A 25,676-nucleotide genomic window follows, 5' to 3' on the forward strand; every position below is an offset into this window, starting at 1 on the left:
ATTAATTAAAGAGCCCGTCACTTGCTCATATTACAATGTTTTCGACTTGAACAAATTAATTTTCCATCCTGTAGGACTCAATTAACATGATGTCTTTTGAGCTACTAACAGCTCTGTAATGTTTATTCTCGCTGCAGTTGCAGCCCCTCGCTACTTTCCCAGCTCTTTTACATATTAAATGTGCATTTATTTCCGCAATTCGGTAAATTCAATTGTGTTTGCAAATCCAACTTACATTTCATACATTTGTATGTCAGCCATATTGCATAACAGCTATAAGACGACGTGTGTGTGTGTGTTTGGTGTATGTGTGTGTATTTTTCTGCTACTGTTTGGAGTTGTTACGGGAGGGGGGGGGGCGAGGTGGTAAGATATAAGTAACGCACGAATAATTGAGTGCGCATCGTACAAAGGATTCTCGCGTTGACGGCCAGCTGCATCAGGAACGGATGGAGGAGGCGGCTCCACCTTCAACTTTGTTGGCCAAAAAAGGAAAAGTCTGAACAGCATGTTTTATTGACAAAGACACGTGGCAAAAAGCATAACAACAACTGGAGTTAAAGAGAAATTGAAATGGCCGCGGCAGCGAATATTATATTCCCTTTAAAACGCGCTCAAGATTCGTTTAATCGTTCGCCGAACCTTGAACTGGGTAATCTAATCTCTGCGACTGTAATTTTTATATGCTCATCAATGCGAATAATGAAGTCGCTCTGGCCGTTGCTCTTTCTACAGCAGGGTATACATGCTTACAATGACTCGATTGCTGCTTAAGACTCAAGTACAAGTCGTTAAAAAATAAAGCCCTCAAAAGAGGTAGCTGCAAATTGAAAAGAGCAACTGCAAGATGCTACTCAACCCCCACTTCAGGCCCGCGTCTGAGCCAAGAAATCTCCTTCTCCAGCTCAGTCTCCTTGACAGTCTCAGTTTCAGTCTGATTGCGCGACTTTTCTTGCGACATCATTAAAAAGTGTTTAAATACCGCTCGTCGCACACTGCGTATACGTAATATTATATCTACTTTCAAGATGCATTTGCATAGCCCATCTTCACTTCTGTCCAATTGGCACAACTTTTATTGGAGTCGGAATTTTTTATGGAAATTTAATTAAGCAGACATTTTTCTCATTCATACATATGCATGTCTCTACAATTCACTTGCAGTTCAAATGCTTTCCCTACGATTGTTTGGCCAAAATAGTAGCCGAACACTTGGTCAACTATTTGGGCCAATGCCACAGTTGATAAAGAAAGGAAAGGCAGGCTGAACGATTGCAAAATAAATATGCCCAAATGTGCATGGCAGCCGCAAACAAAGAAGACGAGCAACATTTAAATATTGCACAAAATATATGATATTTACCACAAGTTCTTTTCTACAATCGCCTCCAGCTTCGAGTGCAGCATATGTTTGAGGATTTTAAAAATGTACAGCAATGCAAACAGGGGAAGAACACGAAATTAAAATTATAGTTTAGTATTTGCTGAGACATGCCTATGTCTCCTTGTTGTCTTATATTTACATATAAAACAAATATTATAGAGCAACAGTTGCTGTAATATGCCCTTCGCGTTGCATTTATTTTGAAGTTTACCAAACTGAAAGCAGACAACATTCAAGTGTCAGCAATGTTTTTCAAAGTTGGGCAGTTGATAAAAACTATGTTCGGGGCAGCAATAGCTCTGATTGAATCCTTGAGTTTTGACCTGCTTACACATATGTATTCGTATATATGTTAGACTATATATATATATACACCCAATGCGATGTTTGCTTAAATTCCTTGCATTTCAAATTTTTGGCGCTCGAAAAGCAACTTGAAATTCCGCGACGCTCGCTGAGTTGCTAAACAAATACCATTGACTGGTAAAATGAGTACAGACAATCGCACAGGTTTCAAACGGGCCCACTAGAACTGAATAAGTGGGTTCGAGCTGGGTGGTTACAATGGGGTGGAGAGACTGAGGCCGATAGGGTTCGAGCTCTTTGGCTAGAAAGGAGGGAGAGACTGAAGCCAACAGCGTTCGAGCTGGTTGGTTCAAATGGATGGGAAGGGTTCGATTAGGTGTGCCATAAATTGAATTGTGTGTACATTTTGTTGCTGTTGTTCTGTTTAGTTTTGTGGGCAGCCACAAACTTATTAAAGGTGCTGCAGATTTCAATTTGAAATTTAAAACAGCTTTTCGGCCGTTTGCCAATCAAATGCTGAACTTGCGGAAATTGTGGCAGGCTTTTGTTGTTGCTGATTTGAGCTGCTGATTGGGTTGCTTTGTGTGCCACTGAAAGCCATTCAAACAGACACACACACGCACACACACACACACACCCAATACAGTTGCTTGTCATAAATATAGCTTGGTCGGCCCCTTTTCCCACCCGGAGTGTCTGAGTGTCTGAGTGCTAGGGCCATTTGTGGCAAGGCACGCTCTAAGTGAGTTGTGGCCAAGTGTTGAGCGTTACGTTGCTAAATCATACACACACACACACACACACACACACACAAATACACATACAAGTGTATTTAGAATATGTGTTACACTTACGTTGGTTAAAGCCCTTGACTTGAGGCTTGGGTTGATTTAGGATGCGATGATTTTAAAGGCAACTCCTGCTGCATATGCTACTTAGTTGTCTGCGATCAAGGTTTCTGTTTGATATGGCCACTTGATATTTGCAATTGTAGTTAAATATATATTCAATAGGGCAAATAATAATAATAGCATATCCATTGCCAAATAAACACGCTCTTGCTGAATTAAACGGCTGTCAAATGGCTTTTGATTAAATTGTAAATTTGTCAAAACTTGATTTGATCGAAATCATAAAATGCTGTCAATTGCATTTAAATAAATTTAAATTCATTCAATTCATTCAACTCGTTTTGCTTTTCACTACTTTGATGTCGGACAAAAAATTGTAGTTGAAACCAAATTCAAAAGAATTTTTGTGTTTTCCCCTAGCAAATACGGAATAGTTTTTGCCGCTCAATTAGTAAAGCCCGCAGTTGCGTCTAAAAGTTTTAGCAATTTGCACACAAATTTCAATTCATAATGAGCACATAAAACCAGCCCAAAATAATTAATTAGACCCTAGCAAAATGTACACAAAGCGACAATTTGTAATATGTATTTTATCTGCCTCGAATAGAGGATAAAAGACTTAAAGGCTAAATGAATTAAAGTGCGTCAAATTATTATAGAAGCAACGTGGAATAATATTATCATAATATCTGCTGCTGCCTGATGGAAAATGCGTATATAAAATAAATAAATTCCATATCGGTTCAATTGCAATTAATTATATGAAAATTGCGCCAGCTTTGATTTCGACATATTTATGCTGCGCCACTTTTTTTCCATACAAAAAAAAAAAAAAAAAAAAAAAGTAAAACTAACATGCATAAATGAAATGTATACAAATGAGAATTGTGAATTATAAATTCAGCGAAATGAGAACACAGAGACACAGGCTAAATATGTTTACCTATTGCGGGTCGCAAGGGTTCGCACATACAGACTTACAACCCCATGTATCTCATATGCATTTATAAAAGTGTGCCACGCCCATGTCCTGGCCGCATAAACAGCAGCCGAATTTGTAGTTGTCAGTTTTTCAGTGACCCGTATGATATATTGGGCAAACAGCAAACGCAACAACAATTGTATGCAAATAAACATTACACAGGCCAACAGAATTGTGCCGTAAATCAGAAAGTAAATTATGTTTTTGCCAGCAACAAAACACACACTCCGAACATGCGTGGTAGCACTTCTTCCTGGGTGTATCAGAGGTTCACCCGTAGAGCTTGCTATCTGAATACTTTGATAAGAGAATAACTTATTTTTCTGGCTGTAGTCTGCTACTTTAGTCACTCCATGTGATGTACGCGCACACTGATACTTAGTTGTTGAGAATTTTAGCCATAACTGCAGAAATTTGTTGAAATTTCATTTGAAAAATACAATCCCCTTGGGTGGAAAATGCGTGAAAGTTAAATTCTGGTTCCAACTCATTTCAAAGCTACTTTTAAGTTTCTTTCATATTTTAACAAAGGCGAATAATATGTGATTTGTAAATTTGGATAAAAAATACCTTATCTGGTAAAACACTTGTTTACGAGTTTTGTGAAATTTCATTGTGATCTTGATCCTACGAATAAGTTTCGTTAGTCAGTGAGTCAGATATGGAAAAGAGATTTGTAAATATGGATAGGAAGAAAAGTTGTGAAAAATTCAATCTACTCCTCGGTGGAAAATATTCAAAAGTTCAATTCTAGTCCAAGCCGTTTTAAAGTTAATTTTCTTTTGTATTTTTCCAAACGCGAAAAAACTGTAGAAAAGTGATATGCAAATTTGAAGAAAAGGGAAATTTAGGAAGTACCCTAACCATATATCTTTGAACTCATATTACCAATTCTTGCTGTTGGGTGTTGTGGGCTTGGATTTTTGTTTGGACTGTCAGTCGACGGCATTGGCATTGGCATTTCAAATGCTTTGCTGCAATTTGCCGATAAACAAATATGGCGGGGAAATCAAATTTATCAACATCAGAAAAGCGGCAAATTTAATAGCGTTGCGCAGTTAACGAGTTTTTCCCATTGTTATGCTAAATTCTTAATGTTGAATATTCGCATTTTTATAAATCCACTTGAATAACGAATACCAATTGGTAAAAAGTGTAATTTAATTCAAAGAGTGCAGCCAAAAAGCAATAAACAGAGGCGCACTTTCCATTTTCAGTTGGCCGCGGGCCGAAACTGCGAACACGGCCAGGATCGGGCGACCCCCTCGCCCACGCTCCTTGTGTCATGTGTCATGTTTGCCTTAAATGCCGCTGCTGAAAATACAATCATTGTTATTTTGCCTGCTCTTTGGCCAATCGACGTTATCTGCATGCTGTTGCCGTTTTTGCATTGAATGGCCATAAGACTGCGTGACCCACACCCAGTGCCAGTACCACAGTACCACAACCACGCCCACTCTCCTGCCACTTATCCAAAGTGCCCGCACACACAATTAGCAGTTAACATAATTACATTGGATGCCGCCAGGTTAATGATGCCCACTTGCCCGCGATAAGACCGGCTCCCCATAGTCCCCCCTTTTTTTTTCCACATTCTCTTGCATTTATTTATGGCCTTATGAATGGCATCCTCATTACTGTGAGCTGGAGAGGAGGCTTTGCTATCAGTTTCCCCAAATGAGACACAATTTTTTTCATTTCATCCTTTTGCATTCTTTTTAGTCTTGTTTTGGCATATTCATTTTTGGGTCAGCAGAAAGCGAACGCATTAAAATTAAAAGCATATTAAACAATTAAAAAATCTTGACTTATTTTTTGAGACAGCTGAAAGCTGAAGGCAAAAGTAATTAATTGATATACTTACTATATGTATAAGTATATTGATTTTATGATATTTATAATGGTGCAATAAACTCTCAGCCCTCAAGGGATTTGATTTTTCACAGCACAAAATAAAACCGATAAAAATTACAACTATTTGATAAAACCGTTTTCCACAAATCTTCCACAACTGCGGTCGGACTTGGCTCGATTCCAGCTTTCTAGCATCTGCTATTTGGACAGTTCGTTGGACATCAGCGAGTCTTCAAAAACATCATAACAGCATATAATCCTGCCACTCATTGTTGTTTCGAGTGCAAGCACTTGACATTTACCTGACGCTGGCTTTTGCCCCGTTGGGCTCAGGTTGGCGACCGGGGGGCAGTTGTATGTCATGTTCCCACTGTCTCTTTAGAGTTGTGTGGACAAGTACGAGTAGCACATGTATCTACTATTTAGTTGCGCTCGCCCAGCTGCTGATGTGGCACAGCAGTTGCAGTTGCTGTTTATGCTCTTGAGCTTTACGAGTTTATAGATATGTGGCTGTGCTGCTTGACCCACAAAGGGCAGATGATGTGATTTGTGCGGCGAAAGCGGCAACGTTGACGTCACAGCCAGCAGCCAGCATTTGAGTTCAAAATGTCAAAGGACATAAAAATTTAAATCACGTCACTAAGAGAGAGAGACACAGCACAAAAGACACACCAGCTACGGGCCGGGGTAAAGGGTTTGGGTACGGCTTTGTGTTACGTGGTTTGAGTTTTGGAGCTAGTGTCCGCATCCGGCCATAATAGGGCGACATGTAAATAGTTGGCCAAGGCTTGTACATGTACTCTCCTCTGTCTCATTGTGTGTGTGTGTGTGTTCGTTAAGCTGCTTTTGAGGCTGGCACTCAGACAGGCTCTCACCTGTGTGTGTGTGTGTGCCGCTTGTCATGTTACTCGGGCGTGGGGAAATTCTTGTTACGCTTTTAAGCCGCCGCCTGTGGTTGACATGTCACGTTGGAGCCCACCACACCCACACACACACACACACACACACTGATTCCACCAATTACAAGCGCATATATGGACTACGATGCCTAACCGAGCCCCGCCCAGCCCATTAAAACGCAATTAAAGTTGCAGGCGTTAATTGTGCCGCTTGTGTGCGTTTTATTTACTTCTTTTTTTTATATATAAAATTTTATTTTTATTATTTTCATCTATTTTTTGTTGAGAGTGACTTAGCAAAAATTAATTACTTTTGGCCTGCCAAAGTTGCCAAAGTCATTTAAAAAGAGACTCGGCTAAATATGCGCCCAAAAGCCAAGCAAATGTGCGCGTTCCCCAAAACGCCTTTCGCCTGCAAAACGCCAGCTTGTCAGTTTGCACTAAGGAAAACTCAAAACTAGGTTAAATAAATACTTTGGCATGCTTTAAAAATACTTCCGGCTACCATTGCGTTGTTGTGGAAAATGCTGCAACATTCCTGAAAATACTTACGCCAACAAAATGTCCAAGCTCTAAAAATAGAGATTTACATTGAATTTTTGACAGTTTGCTTGGCAGGAATTGATCAAGTCAAGGAGTTTCCTTGGAATTCTAGCACTTATTTTTATTTTTTAGAGAAATACAAAGGAAATCGTGCTAATGAATCATGTCCATGAATAATGCCGCAGGATTCACTGGGAATCATCGTGAGCAGCAGCACATGCCAAGAGGATGCGTAGGCGTATCTGGCTTAATGGGGTCACACACACACACACACGCGCGCACACACACACACACACACACACACGCACACTTCATCTTCCGGCTGTGTCCTTATAGTAACTCATCTGACCCGCCCCACGAGGCCCGTTGCACTCGCTCGCCTTGCAGTTAAATCCGTTTGCCTGGCAACTTTATCTTTCAGCACAGATTTTCAATGCTGCTGCCGTTGCATGCAACAAACTTTTGTTTATTCCACTTACCACTGCGCTGCTCTTTTCTGCTGCTGTTTCATGTTTGTTTTTTATTTTTTATTTACCCTTCTTGCAGCTGTCGTGAGTTTTGGCTTAAGCGCCAGTCGACGGCGACGTGCCGCTGAAATAATTAAGTTGCCAATGCAGACGGGCGGGCAGACACACAGACAGACAAGCAGACAGACAGATGGACAGACAGACAGGCGCAAGCAGGCTTTCAGTTTAGTTTCATAGATTTTCAATTGGGCAGCCCCAAAGGTGGGAGGGGTTCACACAGCTGGCGCTGCTTTAAGGGTTTGTATCAAACTTTGAAATAATCGCAAGTCAGCGAACAATTCAGAATACATTTATTAAATATTTTGACGGGATTTGAGCCATAAAGGTGAGCTGCATTCTTGCACATTTGCATATTAAAGTCATAAATGCCTTTTACCTGTCCGCACACAGACACGCTCTGACAGCTACATGATCAATGTGTGTGCATTGAAATCGTTCTCTGTCTCTCTCTCTCTCTCTCTCTCTCTCTCTCTCTCTCTCTCTCTCTCTCGTTCAGCAAGCATTATCCTTGATGTGCAATCATCGTCCTTATTAGTTTGTTCACGCTGATTGCGCTCATCAGGCAGCTCGTTATTTGCCTGCTGCTGCTGCCTCTGCTGCTGTTGTGATTATTGTTTTCGAGTTAATGACCGTTGAAAATGGCTTTTTATACCCATTGATAATAAGTAAAAAGGGTATACTATTTTTGTGCAAATGGCAGATCTTATAAACTATATATATATTCTTGATCAGGAAGGTCCGATCCCGAAAACTATAGAACTTATCGCCATACCCCTTTATATTTACATACATTTGCTTGCCATATGTATGCCCTGATAATTTTTCAAAGCTCGTAAGCTATTCAAGAATACAACACTTTTAATGAGTTTGCTACAGCGTTTATCCGACTACACTCCCGACTAGAGCAGTTCTGTGATTGAGGCCAAAAACCTCTCTGGAAAACTTTTCGAGAAGTTGCTCATGTTTAACACTCTAGACTACTATTAAAATGCACATATATTTATGCCTAATAGCTGCTTAAATCTTATTTTAAACATTTTAAAGCATAAGCTGCAAATAGAAAACAAGCGTTAAATTTCAGGCAACACAAATTCCGCTAATGCGACAGCTTATGAATGCCAAGCAACAAGCTTAGTCCCGCCTCCAAAACTTCACCCCGCCAAGCAGAACATGTCAAACAGTTGAACATTTGCAGCAACAGCAGGCTCAAAGAGCTCGAAGTGCATTTAACAAGCGCCTGCATCAGAATATTACGTATACGCATGGCTGGCTGAGCCCACCACGGCCGCAACATGTCGCTTACGCTAGCGTATAGTTGTTGAAAGCAAAGCCGCTGAGCCTGAATCACAGTTTTTGCTCTTGCTGTTGCGTTGGAGCCACAAAGTGGCTTAAAAGAATATTAGCTCGTTTACTCCCTCACTTTTACTGATAGTGTGCAATTTCTTGGTCAATTCCTTTGAGCTCGTAATGCTTGGATCGGCAAAGGTTTTAACCATTTCCAAACAGGAAGAAAAAGAACCCTGCTGTTTTGCAGATGTAAATCAATTACAATCAATCATTTTATGCCAGTCATAATTGCTCGCTGGCTAAAATAGCAAAGAATTGTGTGCATATGTGCAGTGGGCCGGTTGCATAGAAACTGAATGCGAAATCAATCGAGGGCTGGAAATCGAACATTGACAGAAGCTGGCAGCAGCATAGGGCGGCCCGTCGAGCAGACATTTTTATGCTTGGCTGAAGCCTGAAGCGTAAAAGCAATTTTGTCTGTGCCACACCTTCAGGATGTGGGGCAAGTGGGGCAAGTGGGGCGGGCAACAGGCAAATTTCAGGAACGCATCAGTGAGCATTGCTCAGCAAAGCAGCCAAGACATTAGGCAGCAACTAAAAACTCTGGCCAAATGCTGGCAAATTTTCAACTTATAAGTCAATCAGATAGAAAAAAAAAAGGCGAACAAAAAACAATACACGCAGGCAAACACAGGCGGTGGCATTCACTGCGTATACGTAATTTTTGCAGACAAAAACTTTTCCCTGCGATTAGGGCAAACTTTTGCCAGCTTTAACCGCACATCCGCGCCGCATCCGCATCCGCTTCAATAATGCTTAGCCTCTCATGTCTTCGACAGCTGCCAACGACGCCCAATGAAGGCGCACTCAACGGTCGTGGATCTCTGCCAGAACGATGTCGATGTGCTTGTCCAGCTGCGCCAGCTGCAGGCCAATCATCTGTGGCTGCGCGAGCAGCTGACACAGCTGCAGCGGGATGCGTTTGCCAGGCGTTTGCTTCAGCAGAGGAGCCTCTTCGAGGGGCGAGCTGCCCTTGAGAGACAACTGCGACAGCTGCAGCTGAAACACAACCGACACTGGGGCCTGTGAAGTTGAGTGCATGGGGATGGGCTGGACGAGCTGGACTTGTGTGGAAATCAGTTTGAAATTATCACAAGCTCAAATTAAAAGTTTAAAGTTTGAACATTAAATTTCGTTGAATAGTGAAATGCAAATACTTATTTTAATATAGAGGTTCCAATTTAAAAAAAAAAACTCTCTTTTCTTAGTCTTTGTGGTTGTCTCCTGATCATGAGGCAATCAGCTGGTTAGTCAGGCAAACCATTATATATATATATGGCATTATATATATATATATATTTAGTTAACTTATCAAGCTCTCTCTTAAGATAGCCACAACTGCAGGCCGCACCAGTTGACATTTGTGGCATCAACACTGACCAATAAATCAGACCCTAGTCTAGCCACAAGCTGTCCCGCTCTGACCATGAGACTAAACCCATTTTGGTTACACCTCTTGTCGCCGCTGCCAGCCCACATAACAGTTCAAACATAAACGGAACAAAACACAGACCAAAGACATGAGACATTAGAAGTACAAGCCCACCCCACCCCCCACATGCCTCTTCCGGCTGCTAAGCAACTGCCAGTTATAGTCGCAAGTGCGGGCTTCTACCCGCTAGCCCATTATTTCCTGCCTGCACTCAGTTGGCTCCACATTGCCTTAGACAGACACACAGATACACAGACATTCAGCCACACACTCGTGTCGCCTGTAAATGACACCTAGCGTGTTATCATTAAATCCTTGGCCATACATGGATGCGAATGACAACACTTAAGTGGACCATAAACGCCAACAAATGCAAATGCAGAATGGAATTATTGCCACAGTCGGGGATGGGAATGGGGATGGGGATGGGGATGGGGATGGGGATGGCCTTGTGGCTGGGAATGGGTTTGCCGTAAAAGTGTTTGCATATGCAAAGGCACACCATCAGACCACGATTGAGCGCGGGAAGGCAGCTGGCCCAACCTGACCACGCCCAGCCATAAAGCCAGCTCGTGTGCATTTCACCGATATAAATATTTATATAAGTTAATCGGTTTATGGAGCACGAGTAATTGAATTCCGGCTGAAATGGAGACCCATCATAACAACTGGCGACCCGTTTACAGCAACTGCTGCCGCTGCTGCTGTTGCCGTTGCAGGTGTCATGTGGCACGGTTTCTTATATACATTTGTGCAGGCTCCGCTGCATGTGGCATCAAAATTATTTTTAGCTTTGGCGCCAGCCGTTGCCGGAAGTGCTTGCGCCCTAGCATGCTGCTGTGCCACTTCCGGTTAGCTGCACATTAATTGCAATTAAATTTGGCATTACGGGCGCTTACCACAAAGTCCGCTCCATCCGCCCCACTAGCCCCACCGGCCCCGCCAACCACTGCCCCACAACGCAACGCACATTTAACGCTCGTTGCAATTTTTGCTGTTGCATTTTCCACTTCTTGCATAATTTAAAGTTGTTTGCTTTTGGTTTCCAGCCATGACCATGTGCTAGGGGCGTGTGGGGGGGACGTTCATTTTGATGTTGTTTTCAATTAACTGTGCGTCTAACTAAATGGCAAGTAAATTAATGTTTATAGTGCATAAATATGCATTTATAGTGTGCGAGTGTGTGTGTGTGTGTGTGTGTGTGTGTTTACGGCCGTAATAGAGCGTGCTGTGGCCATTGTTGGTAGCACTTAACTATTATGGCATTGTTATGGGCGCATTTCAAGTGGAGCATATCAGTCAATTTTTACAAAACCCGTGCAACTATCGATATTTTAAAAAGGAACCGAGTTCATACCTCGGGCTTATATACGCATTAGGTATTGAATTAACAGCAGCTAGTAATCAATTTAAGCAACATTTACAAAATGTGCATTATGCGAAATATTCCATTGAATTATTGAAGAACGAGGAACAAGGCTCGAACCCCAGGCTGATGTATAGACTTGGTATTGTAGTAGTAACAACTAGTTGTATCTAAATGTTATATGGCTAGCTTTTAACTACATGCATGTGGTAGTTAAAATAATAGTACGTTTATACTGAGTTCCCTCCATTTGTTATTTATTTTGCCTTGTTAACAACTCGACGCGTGTTTATCCCTTCACTGTCTAATTGTCAGATTTAAAGCTATCCTCTCATAAGTTTCAGCTATGTTTTTTATTTATAGTTTTTAGTTCATGATATATTTTGCATATGTAAACACCCTCAGGCCACGTTACGGCGCACACACAATGAACCTGGCACTATGCTAGACAGAATTCAAACATGAAAATGCATTTGGAAAATCAGACAAATAATATATTTAGCTGTCTGCTTTCTATTGTTTCATTCAAATTGTGGCCAAGTCAACAGCAGACAGAGAAACATAATATACAAAAAAAATCATTAGTGACCGACAGAGACAGAAGAGAGTCTAATCCCATATATACTTTATGTTTTTATTTTATATTATTCAACATCGTTTTTAGGGCGTAAAAGAATTTTGACCATTTTCAAAGAGGCGTTGCTTTCCCAAAATATGGCATTATATCGGTACACCTTCTGATCATAGTAAATGCCATTTAAATTGCTAAAAACAAAGAAAGACAATTATGTTAAACTGTAATTGTTGTAACAAAGCTGCAGTAATTCATACCTGTGTGCACAGTCATTGTACCACCAGCCACCAGCACATTGGGTTCGACTTGCGCAGTTGCCAGAACTCTTGTCATCATTGTCGCGATCGTATGTGCTGAATTTATGATTTTTGTGATAAGTCAAGGCATAATGTGTTGCATTGCCCTCAGCCCGACCCAAGGTGATCAGTCTGTATTGATCGTCCTCGCCAGCAATGGCAAATTCTGCATATCTTACATATTGGATATTGCCATCAAAGTCTTCCATATGTATGTAAAGCTCATGCGGCTGAGCGTTCGTCAAGTGATGAATATTTTCCAGACCTAAGAAGAAGTCACCACCAAAGTTGCCAAAGCCTGTGCGATATGTGGTCCAATTCCTATAAAAGTCTTCCTGACCATTGATACGCTGTTGGATAACCACCCAGCCAGGACCTGCCGTCCCGCTGTCACAAGGAACATTGATCGTTATATTATTTGGTTTAATTTCGTGAATACCCGGATTATCTCCGAAGTGAGTGCAGCTATTCGGAATGGGCCGATCTTGGCAGGTTTTTAATTTCCTGGCACAAATGTTGATTTCACCCTCGATATTGGATATTTTTTTATCTTTGTGATCAATTTTATTATTATTATCTTCAATTTCCACCTTCAGTTGATCGATATAGTTTAGCAAAGGTCTAACAGCCTTATGGATGTACTTTCCGCATTGCTCCTCAGCTATTAAGGTTGCCTTGATGCCAACAAAAGTATTATTTATTTATTTTATAGATGCTGTTTGTTTATTATGTTTTTACCTCACTTTCATTAGTGTGTGCTTCACCTTTGATTCCTATTGGGCTGATATAAAGCACATATAGAAGCACAACAAATTTCATTCTAAGATTACGGAACTGAAATTCCGCACTCAACTGGACTCGGCAAACACGAAAATAGACTAAAATATGGAAATCAGTTGAAAGTTCAGACCTCCAACATTTCGAAAACCGATAAGCGATCAACAGTAGGTAAGCATCTCAAAAATAAACGAGGGAGAAGCGTTCTCTTCGGCACGCCGAACATTTAATACCCTTGCAGACCCAACATTTTCCTAAGTTTTCCATCCAACTTAATTTTTGCGCTATATGATATAGTAGTCCGATGTTAATAGGATTTTTCAAATATTTTAGGAGCATAGTAAATCTAATAAATGACGAGTTCGTTTCAGATATCTTAATATTCGAGAAAGTTTTTCATACAAGAATCGTTCCTATGACACCTATATAATATTGTGGTATAACTTATAAATGGCGAGTTTGATATCTTAAAAAGTAAAAAAGTTTTCCATGCAATAACGTAATTTTCGACCGATCGTTCCTACGGCAGCTATATAATGAAGTGGTCAGATCCAGCTGGTTCCGACATATGTTCAGAAAAAAACACTTCTGCAAAGTTTCCTGACGATAGCGGTGATAGACTAGTTCGCATAGAAACAGATGAACAGACATGGATATACCTACTTGACTGTTGATACTGAGCAGGAATACATATATATTATTCATGGGGTCGGACATGCTTTCTTCTGCATGTTACACACATTTCGACAAATACATTATACCGCGATCCGGTCACCTAATGCAGTCATGCCAAAAGTTGATACCTAGTAAAATAAAATATCAAACAAAAGTAGCATCACATACACAGAGCACAGCATTCAATCGCAGTTGTAATTCTTGTACGGCCAGCGGGTATATGTAGATATAATCGCAGGTTTTCTTAATTTTTGTGTTTAACGTTAGATCATATTATGCTATGGAATATTTGTTAATTCCCAAATAGAAAGCAGCATTCAGTTTGTGGTTTAAAATAGTGGGTACTTCTAAATCGATTTATTTACTTGATTTGGGCGACGGGGTGATAGCTATAACATTAAATGTACTTGATATACATATACATATATACTATTCTAGAAGCTACATATCAAGTTTACTGACACTAGCTCATAAAAAATAGGATTTTGATATCGATTCTTATGGGTTAGTTGGAAACAAGGCAATGGGAGGATCTACCCTCAAACTTTCAGGTTTCTAGCTCTTATTGGTTCTGAAATCCTTGCGTTCATAAATACGGACGGACGTTAGGCAAACAGACGGGCATTGGTAGATCGACTCGGATTGTGATGCTGATTTAGAATATAAATACTTAATGGGTTTGGAGATGCTCTCTTCTGCCTGTTACATACATTTGCCCCTTTTTTGCTCATTTTCAATGGGTTCAAGGCATAAAAATAATCAAATCAAGAAATGGAGATACCTTAAACCCGTATATACATTATTTGACTCATATTATTTTCCATTGTTTTTGGGGCTGAAATTTCAACTCAACTGGAATAGGCAAACACAAAAATAGACGGAACAAATTTGGAAATAAATTGAGAGCTCAGATCTCCAAAATTCGGAAAACTTATAAGTCATAAGCAATTGTTCGCGAACTATAAAAGAAAACCCAAACAACCAACTCTTAAGTGAGCTTTATGAAAGAAATAACGAAATGCTGCTCATTGTCAGCTCAGTTAAATCCCTGTATTGGATGTATTTTGTTTAAATATAATAAAAGCCAAGATTTATATATTAAACCAAGGATAAATTATAACTCACGTGTGAATATGCAACAGGCTGGGCAGAAAATCTTGGTCAAAAATACTCAAACGAGCCGAACGAACAGGTTGACAGGCAGACAGACATGATTAGATCGACGTGTCTTATGACATCTATATACAAATATATGAATACTTTATAGGGTAAGGAGACATTACATACACTTGAACGAAGCTAATCTACCCGTATTATCAACTTTCAATGGGTATAAAAAAAACTCGACCAGCTAAAGATGCGATAAAAAAGAATGTACTACAGCTGTACCACGTGTTGCATACCCTGTAAAAAATGAAAAGGGGAGTAACAAGCTGTATATGACTTTAACGAGCTTAGTGTTTAGATTTATTTGTAAGTTTAGAGCAGATGTATGTTAAGAACTTTAAGATTATCTCAAGATGTGCCACACCCAAGCCTCTTCTCTCTCCTGCTCGCCTGGATTCTTATTTGAATTGTTGAAAAGCATTCGCTATATAACCGCAAACTTGGCACCTGCTTCAAGGAAAAACTTTTGGATAATGTTTGGGAAAATTCAATAGCTGCTCAATTCGATTAAAGCATCTTTGGCTGGCACTTTTTAATTGCATAACACATACTTTCACGCTGCTTGTTGCTTACACTTCACTTGCAACTTTGTCACTGAGCTAAATGGGGCGGGGCTGGGCTCGCTGTGTTGCGGGGGCAGCAGCGATTGGTGCCAAAGGCAAAAGTTCATTTTAACAAGTGAACAACTTTCAATGGGCAATTAAAAGGGCATACAAAACATGGGGACGACAACAGCAGAGTTCAAGTCTTTGCCAACTGCGAGCTGCAAAACTGTTCGAGCAGCGGCTCAGCGGAAGAGGAGAACGGGCAGGGGAGGGCGGAGCGGAGCAGGCTGTGATGGGTTTGGAGTTGCGTAGGGAATGCAGCGTCGCCTAAAAACGCACAGGAAATGTTAACAAAATGCACTGTGCAGAGTTTACAAAGTTTTTGGCCGAAAGGCAATTAAAGTTTTTGGCACTAGCTACAACAACAACAACAACAAATACAACAACAAAGGAAGCGCAGCGATGTGTGCTCAGATTGGCCGTGGTCGTAAAAGGAACAGACATTGCAGTTGCACTAGCAGCACGGATCCGGTAGTTTAACTATTCTAGATAAATCACTCGCGAGTGATAAAATCTAATTGTACCAGGTTCCCATTGAAAAGGTTGTTTAAAAAACAGGGTATATTGCAGCTGTGCTTCTGTTCGTAACACATATTTCTGAGAAGAACGACAAACCTTATGGACTGTTCACATGAGGGGTCTTCAAATTAAAGTATTTTCTAGTAAGTTAGATTATATTGTTTCATAATAATTTCCGTCAGCTAGGATCTCCCAATCTCATCTATTCTATCCATCTATGGTATCCATTGAGTTTGTTTGAAGAATAGGATATATTGCCGTTGTGTGCATGTAAGTAACATATCCCACATTCCGAGCAGAACGACTAACTTTATGGACTATATGCGCCAAGGGCTTAAAACTTAAAGTATTTCCTAAATATAGTGCTCAAATCGAAAGATATCTATAATAATATCCATCAGCTGGGATTTCTCAATCTAATCTATTCTAGATAGATCACTCGCAAGTCATAGAATCGAATTGCACCTGATACCCATTGAAAATTGCTTTTGTGGGTATATAACATACGTAAAATTAATTTCGGAGAAGAACGGATAACTTTATGGACTGGAAGAGCCTGGGGCTGAAAATTTAAAGCGTTTCCTAGTCAGTTTCATAATTATATCGCTCAGAGCTTAATATTTCTATATCTAAGTTCCGACTGACGACAGTCAATAAATAAATAAACCTTTCGGTCTAAGCTTCTAATGGAATTTGTGTGAGCCAGATTACATTTGAGATACATCTCAGTGCGCATCCTGTGTGTGTTTGCTCAACGTGTCTTATTAATTAAGTTTGCGTTTGCTCTGTGCAAAGATAAGTTGCAATTCGTAGGCCTTTTGCTTGCTGCCACGCCCACTAAGCGAGTAATTGGCATCAAATATTTTAATGAGCGTCAACGTGTCAATGTCACGATTTTCGTCTCAAAATATTTACAAGATATGGAAGCGGAATAATTAACATTAAGTCAGGCGGCGAAAGAGCACAGCAGCCGAGTATTATGCACTCGGCCTGGGGCTGGTGGATGGATGGCTCGGGCTGGGTGCGGAAATTTAAATGCCAAGACGCTGCTGTGGATATGGATATGATGATGCGTGCGCGCATGAGGTGCATTAAAGGAGCTGCACGCTTATTTCCATATGCCAGCAGTGGTGGCAGTGTCAGGTGAAAGCTGCTGCTCTTTTTGCTGGTGCATTAACACCTCAATGCCAAGGCAGGTCGCTGCCTGCAACGTTTGTACACTCACACTCACACACACACATGCACACACTCGACGCTTCTTCACAATGTTGCTGTCACTTCATGTGGCACGTAATGACATGCGGCTGCCAACGCTGTGGACGCGTAGAGAGCCGCATGCCTCGCCAGCAGCCATTCGCTGGCAACACTTGCATTATAATTTATGCAACCGCAGCCAGCCAAAAAACCGCAAATCTTGCAGCGCTTCAATGCACATCAACCGCATCAGCCACTCGAGCAGCAAGCGTCTGGTCCTTGCTATCGATGCCTTCTTACGCACTTGGCAGCAGTTTAACCAAAAAAAAAAAATTCGCAAGCTGCTCGCTCTGCGCCGCAGTTCATCTCAAATAATGCAAGTCATGATGAATTAAATTAAGTCTTGGAATAAGTTATATGTAAAGCTGGCTATGGATAAAATTTGGCTTAAGAACTAACCCAGAGAGAGTTTTTGAGCCTTGTAGTTGTGAACTTTTTTTTATATAAAAGTGAATTATCTTCTCATGCAATTAATTGGGTTATCTTTCTCCTCCGTCTTTTCTTAATTGGCGTGTAAAATAGTTTATTAAATATGTGTTCAGCAATGATTGATTATAAAAAGTATATACAAGCATGTACAAAGTTCCTCCTCACTAAACAGGAATAATTTAAGTAGAATATTTAAATATAAATGAATACTACACATATTTAAAGTTTAAGCATATTAAAGGCTGTGATCTATGCTGACATCCTGGCCAGCTGCAAGAGATTCAAGTTTAAGCAATTTCTAAAGGAGATTCCATTCAAGCATTCAAGCTTACCCCACAAATTCAGCTGGAGACCGTGTCGGCGACAATTAGATACTGGACATAGGGAGTCCTTGTGCTTGATATTTTGGTGGGCATCTCGAATAGTTGCGGGTAGTTGGACGTTTGCGGCCACTTGGCCAGTGCCATTTCCATAGTCCAGCGTAGCGCCAAATCCTTGTAGTAGCCCCGACGCAATGCATCGACCTGTTCCAATTTAGCCAAGTGCGCCAGGCTCTGCTCGTGATAGCCGGTGACATCAATGGCGCGCATGAGCAGCGCACTGGTCAGCAGCGTCCACTTGCTGTCCGGCTCGTACTCGAGCAGATCCAGGCACGACTGCAGCTGGGTTTGCAGCTCGCCCAGCAGCTCCTTGCTGCAGCTGGCAGTGGCGTGCGGCGGCACAAAGTAGTAGAGACTCTTATCACTGGGCTGCACAGAGAGTTTCAGGCGTTGTCCGGCCAGTGCCAGGACATAGTCCTGACTGGGATCGATATAGATGGCTTGGTCGCATTGCCATTGAGTTTTCTCGCCGTTAGTCGGCTGCCATGGCTGCAGTTGCCACGTTTGCTGCTCGCTAATGAGCTGAATCTGTAGCTGCGGCAGTTCTGGATAGGGTTTCTTCAGCGCCAGTTGTGCCTTATGGGGCCAACAGCGGAAGGCAGCCACTGCGACTGGCTGGTCACGCTCCTGGGCGCCGCTGCCCAGCAGCCACCGCTGATAGAACCAGGCGCTGCTGTCATTGGGATCGGTAAAGGCGGCGGTCAGCACCATTTCCAGCTCCTCCTGCAGCTTGTGCTCGCTCATGGGCCGATCGTGCTGCTCGTTGGGATAAAGCGTGGGCAACAGCAGGCTGCGATGATGCCAGCTGGAGTAGTTGGAGAAGTTCACCTTGATTTTTTCCGTGCAAAAGTCCAGCTCCTGCTCAGCGGGCACAGCCGCCTTAGCGCTCACATAGCGCCTGTAGTCCCAAGTGTGAAAATTGCGCTCGTCGTACTTTAAGTACTTGTTGCACAGTTGCAGCTCGCGCTGCCAATCGGCTTGGGGATTCTGCTCAAGGGTCCAGCAGCGATGATGCCAGCTATTATAGGACTTGGGATTGACCATCAAGCAGTGTTCGGTTAGATCCAGTTCCGTGGTATAAATAGCCTGCAGCTGCTGTGCCAATGCAGCCACACCAGTCACCGCCTTGCTATCAGCCTCGCCCGTGTCGTCCTTCTCCTCCTTCTCCACCTTGTCCTCCTTCTCCACCTCCTCCAGCTTGCCTGCTGCAACTGTTGCCTCGGGCGCTTCGGTTGCTTCGAGCTCTTTTAATGCGCTTTGCAGTTCACCTGTCTTCCTCAGCACGCACTCGCGTCGTATGTTCCACAGCGTACTGATATCCGGATTACGCTGCAGTATTTGCACTGTCAGGCCGAGCAATTCGTCATCGAGCTCGCCGGCGCTGCGCTTTTTCTGGATGCGTGTCATGGCCGCGCGGTAGGCGCGCATCTTGAGCACCTGCTCCTTCTTTTTGCGCTCTCGCTCCTCCTCGGTGGTGCGGACTTTGACACGGCCATGCATATTGGCTGAATTTTATATACTTTAAACTAAATTTTACTGCAAATCCCAAACAATTTTAGAACGCGTATTGACTAATCGGGTCCAAGAAGCGGAAAATCAGATGTTTTAACATTTTAGCCACAAACTCAAATGGCGCTGTTAAGCTGTATACATTGCTGTAAACGCAGTTAGGATAACACTAAGCTGTTACGCTTAGCCACAAAAGCTGCTTGCTTGGAAAATATTTTTTTTGATAGATGGCGCTTATGACTCATGTTATATGTTTGCTTAGTGTTCAGTTAAACAAGAGATGGCGTTTAGTGTTTTACTAGTGTTTAAGAGATGGCGCTGTAATACAAATTTTTCGTCTTCAATTTAGAAAATTGTTAAAATTCCGACTTTGGAATAATATACCTTTTTGATGGCAATCACTTCTAAGGACTTCCAAGAAATTAAAGCGTCCAATTTTACTTTTGCCACTAATTTACTTTTGCTACTGTTTAATGAATAATAATGAATAAATATATACAAAAAAATGGCCTCAAGCATTTCATAAGTTTATTTGGGCAACTAGCCTTATTCCAAAAGTTTTCAAAGTTTTTCAAGCCAATTTATATTTATTGCTTCTATTTAATCTTAAAAACTTGATATAACAAGTCATAAAATTTAATTAGGAAAGTATTTCCCGCGAGATGCTCTACAAGCAATCGAACTTAAATACAAATACGAGAAATAAAAAACAACAAAAAAAAACGTCGCATAGAAAGCCATAAACGAAACCGGCAAAGGACGTGCTCACCCCTCCCAACCCACCCAACCCCCGCCACATCCATTTCCCACCTCACGACTGGGGAGCAATTTAAGTCAGCTCAGACCAGCAGCAGGTGCGAATGAAGGACACGAATGCTGGCGGCAACGTCTTTCGAGCTCGGAGCGAGAAAATCAATCGTGCAGCCAAATCAAAGAGGATATTTTCCTATATATATATATACATACGTTTGTGTGTTAGTATTTTACATATATACATACATACAGATATGTATGTAATGTTATTTAACAGCGTATATATGTATGTTAGTTAGCAGCGCATTTGGTGCGGCGCGCGTTGAAATGAAGGCGTGGCAGCACGCCTCGCACCCGCGCTTTAAAATAATTCAATGGCCCCTGGGCGCGTTTATCAAAGCCAGTTCCCGAGGGTTGTTCACTAAGCAGCAGCAGCAGCAACAACAACAACAACAACAACAGCAACAACAACAATAACGGCAACAGCATCGTTACCGTTAGCTGCTATCCTTGTTGTTGTCGCCGTCTAATGTGATACGCATCAATTTATGAAATTTGAAATATTATGACTGATTTTGCTGTTCGTCCTTCGCCTGCTTCGCCCGCTTCTCTGTCCGCGTTAATCTTGGTAACAGGTCGCAGCGGGCACTAAAGCAGAGGGTGGTTGGCATTTTGAGGATAACAACAAAGCGGAGCCACAGCTTAGGTGCAAAATGTCCACCAAGCCATAGCTCAAGCAATATATCACATAACGGGGCCCGTTATGTGGGCTAAGCCGATGACACAGCGGAAGAGAGAGAGGCAGAAGCAGCGAAAGGAAGAGAGAGAGAGAGAGAGAGAGAGAGAGGGGCAGCGACTCGACATCGCATTGGTAATTGGAGTAACAAAAACCATGAAAATTAAATGAAGCGAGATTTTTATTTTTATGACACACACACACACACACACACACACACACACATGCACACGCACACAGACAAAGGCAGGCGATTTAAAGTGAAGGTCGGCCAGGGCAGGGTTGGGCGGTGTATAGCCGGCTCAGGCGACAAACTAGATTGGGTTCGCTTTGGTTAGATGCCAGCTACAGTGACAGTGACAGAAACTGTGACACAAACTGTGACACAAACCGTGACATTTGATTCACAGGCAGCCAGACAAAAGACAAGCAAGGGATACTAGTATAAATTTGAAAATCGCGGCACGTTATGCCACATGCTGTGTTATTTATAAATGAATATTTAATGGGCAAGAATCGTGAACTTTCCTAAGCCTCAAGTAATCAAAAGGTTACTAACTCGTGCATAACTTTAGTTAATTAAACACAAACTGTGCACCTTATTGTAACACGAATTGTAATGGGAATATTAAAAGGATATTTTTGAGCCCTTTAAGTATTTATGTTCCTGATCCAGAATGATGAGCTGACGTGCTTCAGTGCATCTGGTTAAGATTCGCATCTATCGAAATATGGCTGAGTCGGTTAAATAGGTTTCACAGCTACAAGCATGATTAGGCTATAGACCTAACTAGGTTAGTTGATGCCCAGCTACGTGACAATGGCGCCTCGGGTGACCAACTGGAGAGTAACTCATATCGCCAACTGGCAGGTAACCCAAGACAAAGGGACGCATAGAAAGCTGATATAGACAGAAACTAAAGCAAACCGCAGCAATTTTCCATTTTTATGGCAGCCCGCCAAGTGCCCCGAGATTTTCCGGCGTAGCGGCATTTTCCACGCTGAAAATTGACACCGTACGCCCACACGGCGCCCAACTGACGTTAGCAAAGTCAGTTGCAGTCAGCAGCTCCTGGTCGCACGTAGGAGTAGGATTCACTCCAGGACTCACTCCAAGGGCCGCTGTCGAAGAGCGCTCAATTGACGTAAATAAGAAGCAGCTTGGCGACATTCACATCGACCACGATGCCAATGGCGAGATGGCGATCCGGATGACGTTGGCGATAGACTCACTAAAGATGGGCGGCCCTTATGAAGGGTATTATCATTTTGTCATGGAATGTGTAACGCATAAAAGAAGAAGAATTTAAGCCCTATAAAATGTATATATTCTTGATCAGTATCAACAGTCAAGGCGATATAGTCTTATATATCTGTTTCTGTACAGACTTGTACTCAGCTTTAATCTATTGCAGTTAGTATATATATGTCGGAATCGGCCTGATCGAACTACTATATCATATAGCTGCTACAGGTCTGATCGTTCGATTGGATTATAACCAAGTCAGGGTTCTTTTATCTTTACTGTGCTGCTGATATATGAGACATCAATAGGCTCTTTTTTTCGAGATTGTCACAAAATGTATTTATTTGTCAGGTTGTTATTACATGCATGCCAGGACTTTGATCATTTCTTATTATTTATATTTGATATATATATACTTTTAACTCTTTTCTTGCTTTCAATAAGTTCTTGAGTCTCTGTGGTTCTGCCCAACATCGCCAATCCTTATTACAATCAAGCAAGCAACTGTCCACTCTCTCTGTCTTTTTTGGAGATATCTTCAGCACATCTGCCAAGAAGTTGGCTACAATTCTCAGAAGAGTATTTCATCTTCGGCCTGCCAATGATATCCGTTCCTTCTTATTGCTGTTGCGGGGGCGTTGCTGCTGCCAGTGGCACATATGCCACGGGCTCGTCCTCGGCCACAGCTTGAGCTTTGAAATTGAAAAAGTTATGCAAATCTGTCGCTGCTGCTGCTGTTGCTGATGTTGATGCTGCTGACGCAGGACAGGAAACGAGCGCAAAAGAACTGAATTAGTTTTATGCAATTTTCTGTGTAGGATGGCGGCCATAGCCTGGCAGGACGAAGGACGAGCAAACTTTCCCTGCGTGTAACTGTCGATTTGTGCGCACAATTATAATAATTGCTATAATAACAACAACAGCAGCAGCAACTGCTGATGACATGCACCGTGACAGGGTTGCGTCATAGCAACTGAGTCCTGCGTCAGGTCCTTTATCCATCAACTCATCCCAGCTTCATAGCTGCGTGCGTAAGCGCCTCAAAATCGCATCTTTGTTTGTTCAGAGCATTAAAGGGTTTGCCATGCGGCACGTAGAGCGCCTAAATAAATACGCAGCAGCCAGAAAGAGGCAGTCCCTGAAAGGACCAACTCTTGTCCTGGTCAACGCTTTAAAACCCTCTCTTTGCATCTCTTTTTAATTACAATTGCCAACGCCTGGCTGGCTCTGACAAGAGCTCTTACCCCTCGTCAATGCTTACGTGCCTAATGCCAATTAAGCGTTTAGCTTAGGTCCTGTCCCTCACCTGGTTCCATTTCCATTTTCATTTTCAATTTTTCGCATTTCAATGATTTGATTTTTCATTTCCATAAAATGGCTTAAAAGGGATCAAAACAAGGTTAACGACACAAGCAAACATATTCCGTTCCATTTAGAAAAATCAATAAAATGTTATTTTCAAATAAATATTGTATAAGCTATCTAAACCAAAGATAAAACCATATAAAGTGTATTTCTAAAAAGATATTCACTTTTGCTCTGATATCGTGGGTATTCTGATGTTCGACAACTTCAAGATCAAATTTCAACATTTTGATATTCAAATACAAACTAAACATATTGAAAATCTGACAGGAATATAGACTATGGTTTAGGAGTTTTACGTATCAAGAATGTTCTCAGTTTTGAGATGAAATTTTAAAATTTCGCCTGTAAAAAGTTAGCTAAATTTGGATGACGAAAACTCTTTACTTCAATTTTGAATCTTTTACTATTCTTGATAATCGATGTTGATGGAAATAAAATATGCATATTTTCTATAGCTCATAAATAAGCATTGGGTGCCTAAAGTTTTTCCGGAAAATAAAATCTTTTTGATGCCGATTATACTTTGAATTTAAATGTAAAATTAATCGAAAGAACAAATCAGGAATATTCAATCATATTTTAATGTATAATTGAATAATTGCCATGTCTAACAAATAAGCAGGATGTTTTTCCGGAAGATAATATTTTTTTTGTAGTCTGCAGTACAAATCGGAAATTTGCTAACATTGACCATAAGAATCGGTTTACTTTTTGCAAAGCTTTGGATTATTCAAGTCTGTGGACTTGAAACCGAATACGTTTTTAAGCAGATGAGCAGGAAAGCAGCATTGGATATATACGAGGCAATGCCAACTATTCAGACTTGATTTCTGTACACTCTGATACCCTGGCTGGGCATATGGCTGGGCTTTGGTTGGCTGCAAGCACAGCTTCTGCCCTGATAGCCACATAATCAATGCTATGCAAATTCCCAGTTTATCATGGTGGGTTTCCAGTGGCATATGCTGAAACATGAGACAAAGCCTGTTTTTCAAGCTGGAGAAAAAAACGTAATGAGTAAACGAGAAAATAGCTTGCCGCCAGCCAAAGATCAAATGTTGCCAGCGTCGAGCTCAAATCTCTCAGATACGCAGATACATGGAACTGCGGTTGCGATGCTTGGATGACTGGTCGACCGGCTGCCTGGTTGCCTGGTTGCCTGGTCGACTGGCTGGCTGGTTGGCAACCGCAGCAAGGGTCGCCCAGCGGCAGACGCAGTTCAAATTGGGAACTTTGGAACGGTAGACGAACATAATTTGAACTTAGCGGCTGGCGATCATTTGGCCTTTTGTATCTCAAGAATAATAACAATAATATGATATTACAAATACACTGGCAGGGAGAAAGAGAGATATAGAGTGGGGAGAGAGGGGGGCAGGGGCAGCTGACCAGAGCTGGGATTTGCCTTTGTTCCTGTTGTTCTCCAACTGTTTTCTGGTCGCCGTGTTTGCTTTATGATAATAATGTGCGCTACACGCCTCGTTTTTTTTTCTTTCCTTTTTTTTTTTTTTTGTATTTTTATTTTTTATTATACGTCACTCAGTGAGGCATTGTTGCTGCTGTTGTTGTTGTTTTCTGGACGACTGACTGCCTGCCTGTCGATGATTATTATGTATGCTTAAATTCTATGCACGTACCGGCACTGAAGCTTATCTGTATCGAATATGATTAAGTGCGCTGTGCTGCCTCGCCCTGGACTGGTTGGGTCTGGCCGGGCCGGGCCGGGCCAGGCCGGGCCGGGTCTCGTCTAGGCGGGTAGCTCGGCAACATACGCTGTGGAACGTGCAACATTCAAAGGGCACAAAAGAGCGACGCCGAGCGCTTAAATAAATACACAACAACAACTTCAAAATGCTGCTGTCCCTGGCTCTGCCTCAGACACGCTGCTCCCATTCGC

The 25,676-nt window shown here is 41.8% G+C and overlaps 3 protein-coding genes across 4 annotated transcripts; 1 reads left to right on the top strand and 2 right to left on the bottom strand.

Moving 5' to 3' along the window:
• The first annotated feature begins 7,536 nt into the window (after positions 1-7,536).
• LOC6633111 (uncharacterized) lies at positions 7,537-9,841 on the top strand. Of its 2 annotated transcripts, none has more exons than XM_015170709.3 (2): positions 7,537-7,671; positions 9,454-9,841. In XM_015170709.3, the coding sequence occupies exon 2, from the start codon at positions 9,489-9,491 to the stop codon at positions 9,720-9,722; it is 234 nt and encodes a 77-aa protein (XP_015026195.1). In that variant the 5' UTR covers positions 7,537-7,671; positions 9,454-9,488; the 3' UTR covers positions 9,723-9,841. The 2 variants fall into 2 exon arrangements, with proteins under 2 accessions (XP_015026195.1, XP_002056585.1); XM_002056549.4 differs by having other exon boundaries at positions 7,547-7,671; positions 9,473-9,841.
• A 2,263-nt stretch (positions 9,842-12,104) lies between these two features.
• Positions 12,105-13,245, bottom strand: LOC6633112 (microfibril-associated glycoprotein 4). Its single transcript, XM_002056550.4, has 3 exons — positions 13,100-13,245; positions 12,323-13,035; positions 12,105-12,256 (listed from the first exon to the last, which is right to left on the bottom strand). The coding sequence occupies exons 1-3, from the start codon at positions 13,178-13,180 to the stop codon at positions 12,136-12,138; spliced, it is 915 nt and encodes a 304-aa protein (XP_002056586.2). The 5' UTR covers positions 13,181-13,245; the 3' UTR covers positions 12,105-12,135.
• Positions 13,246-17,845: 4,600 nt separating this feature from the next.
• Positions 17,846-19,776, bottom strand: RabGGTa (Rab geranylgeranyltransferase subunit alpha). The gene is made up of 2 exons (XM_002056551.4): positions 18,120-19,776; positions 17,846-18,057 (listed from the first exon to the last, which is right to left on the bottom strand). The coding sequence occupies exon 1, from the start codon at positions 19,665-19,667 to the stop codon at positions 18,129-18,131; it is 1,539 nt and encodes a 512-aa protein (XP_002056587.1). The 5' UTR covers positions 19,668-19,776; the 3' UTR covers positions 17,846-18,057; positions 18,120-18,128.
• Between the last annotated feature and the right edge of the window lie 5,900 nt (positions 19,777-25,676).

This window comes from Drosophila virilis, chromosome 2 (genome assembly GCF_030788295.1).
Source record: "Drosophila virilis strain 15010-1051.87 chromosome 2, Dvir_AGI_RSII-ME, whole genome shotgun sequence".
Taxonomy (NCBI): Eukaryota; Metazoa; Arthropoda; class Insecta; order Diptera; family Drosophilidae; genus Drosophila; species Drosophila virilis.

Excerpts from the sequence above, each read along its gene's own strand:
- RabGGTa (XM_002056551.4), bottom strand. The coding sequence starts at position 19,667 with ATGCATGGCCGTGTCAAAGTCCGCACCACCGAGGAGGAGCGAGAGCGC.
- LOC6633112 (XM_002056550.4), bottom strand. The coding sequence starts at position 13,180 with ATGAAATTTGTTGTGCTTCTATATGTGCTTTATATCAGCCCAATAGGA. Across the intron at positions 13,036-13,099 it reads CACACACTAATGAAAGTGAG|GCAACCTTAATAGCTGAGGA; the intron begins GTAAAAACATAA and ends GTTGGCATCAAG. Across the intron at positions 12,257-12,322 it reads TACAATGACTGTGCACACAG|CAATTTAAATGGCATTTACT; the intron begins GTATGAATTACT and ends CTTTGTTTTTAG.
- LOC6633111 (XM_015170709.3), top strand. The coding sequence starts at position 9,489 with ATGAAGGCGCACTCAACGGTCGTGGATCTCTGCCAGAACGATGTCGAT.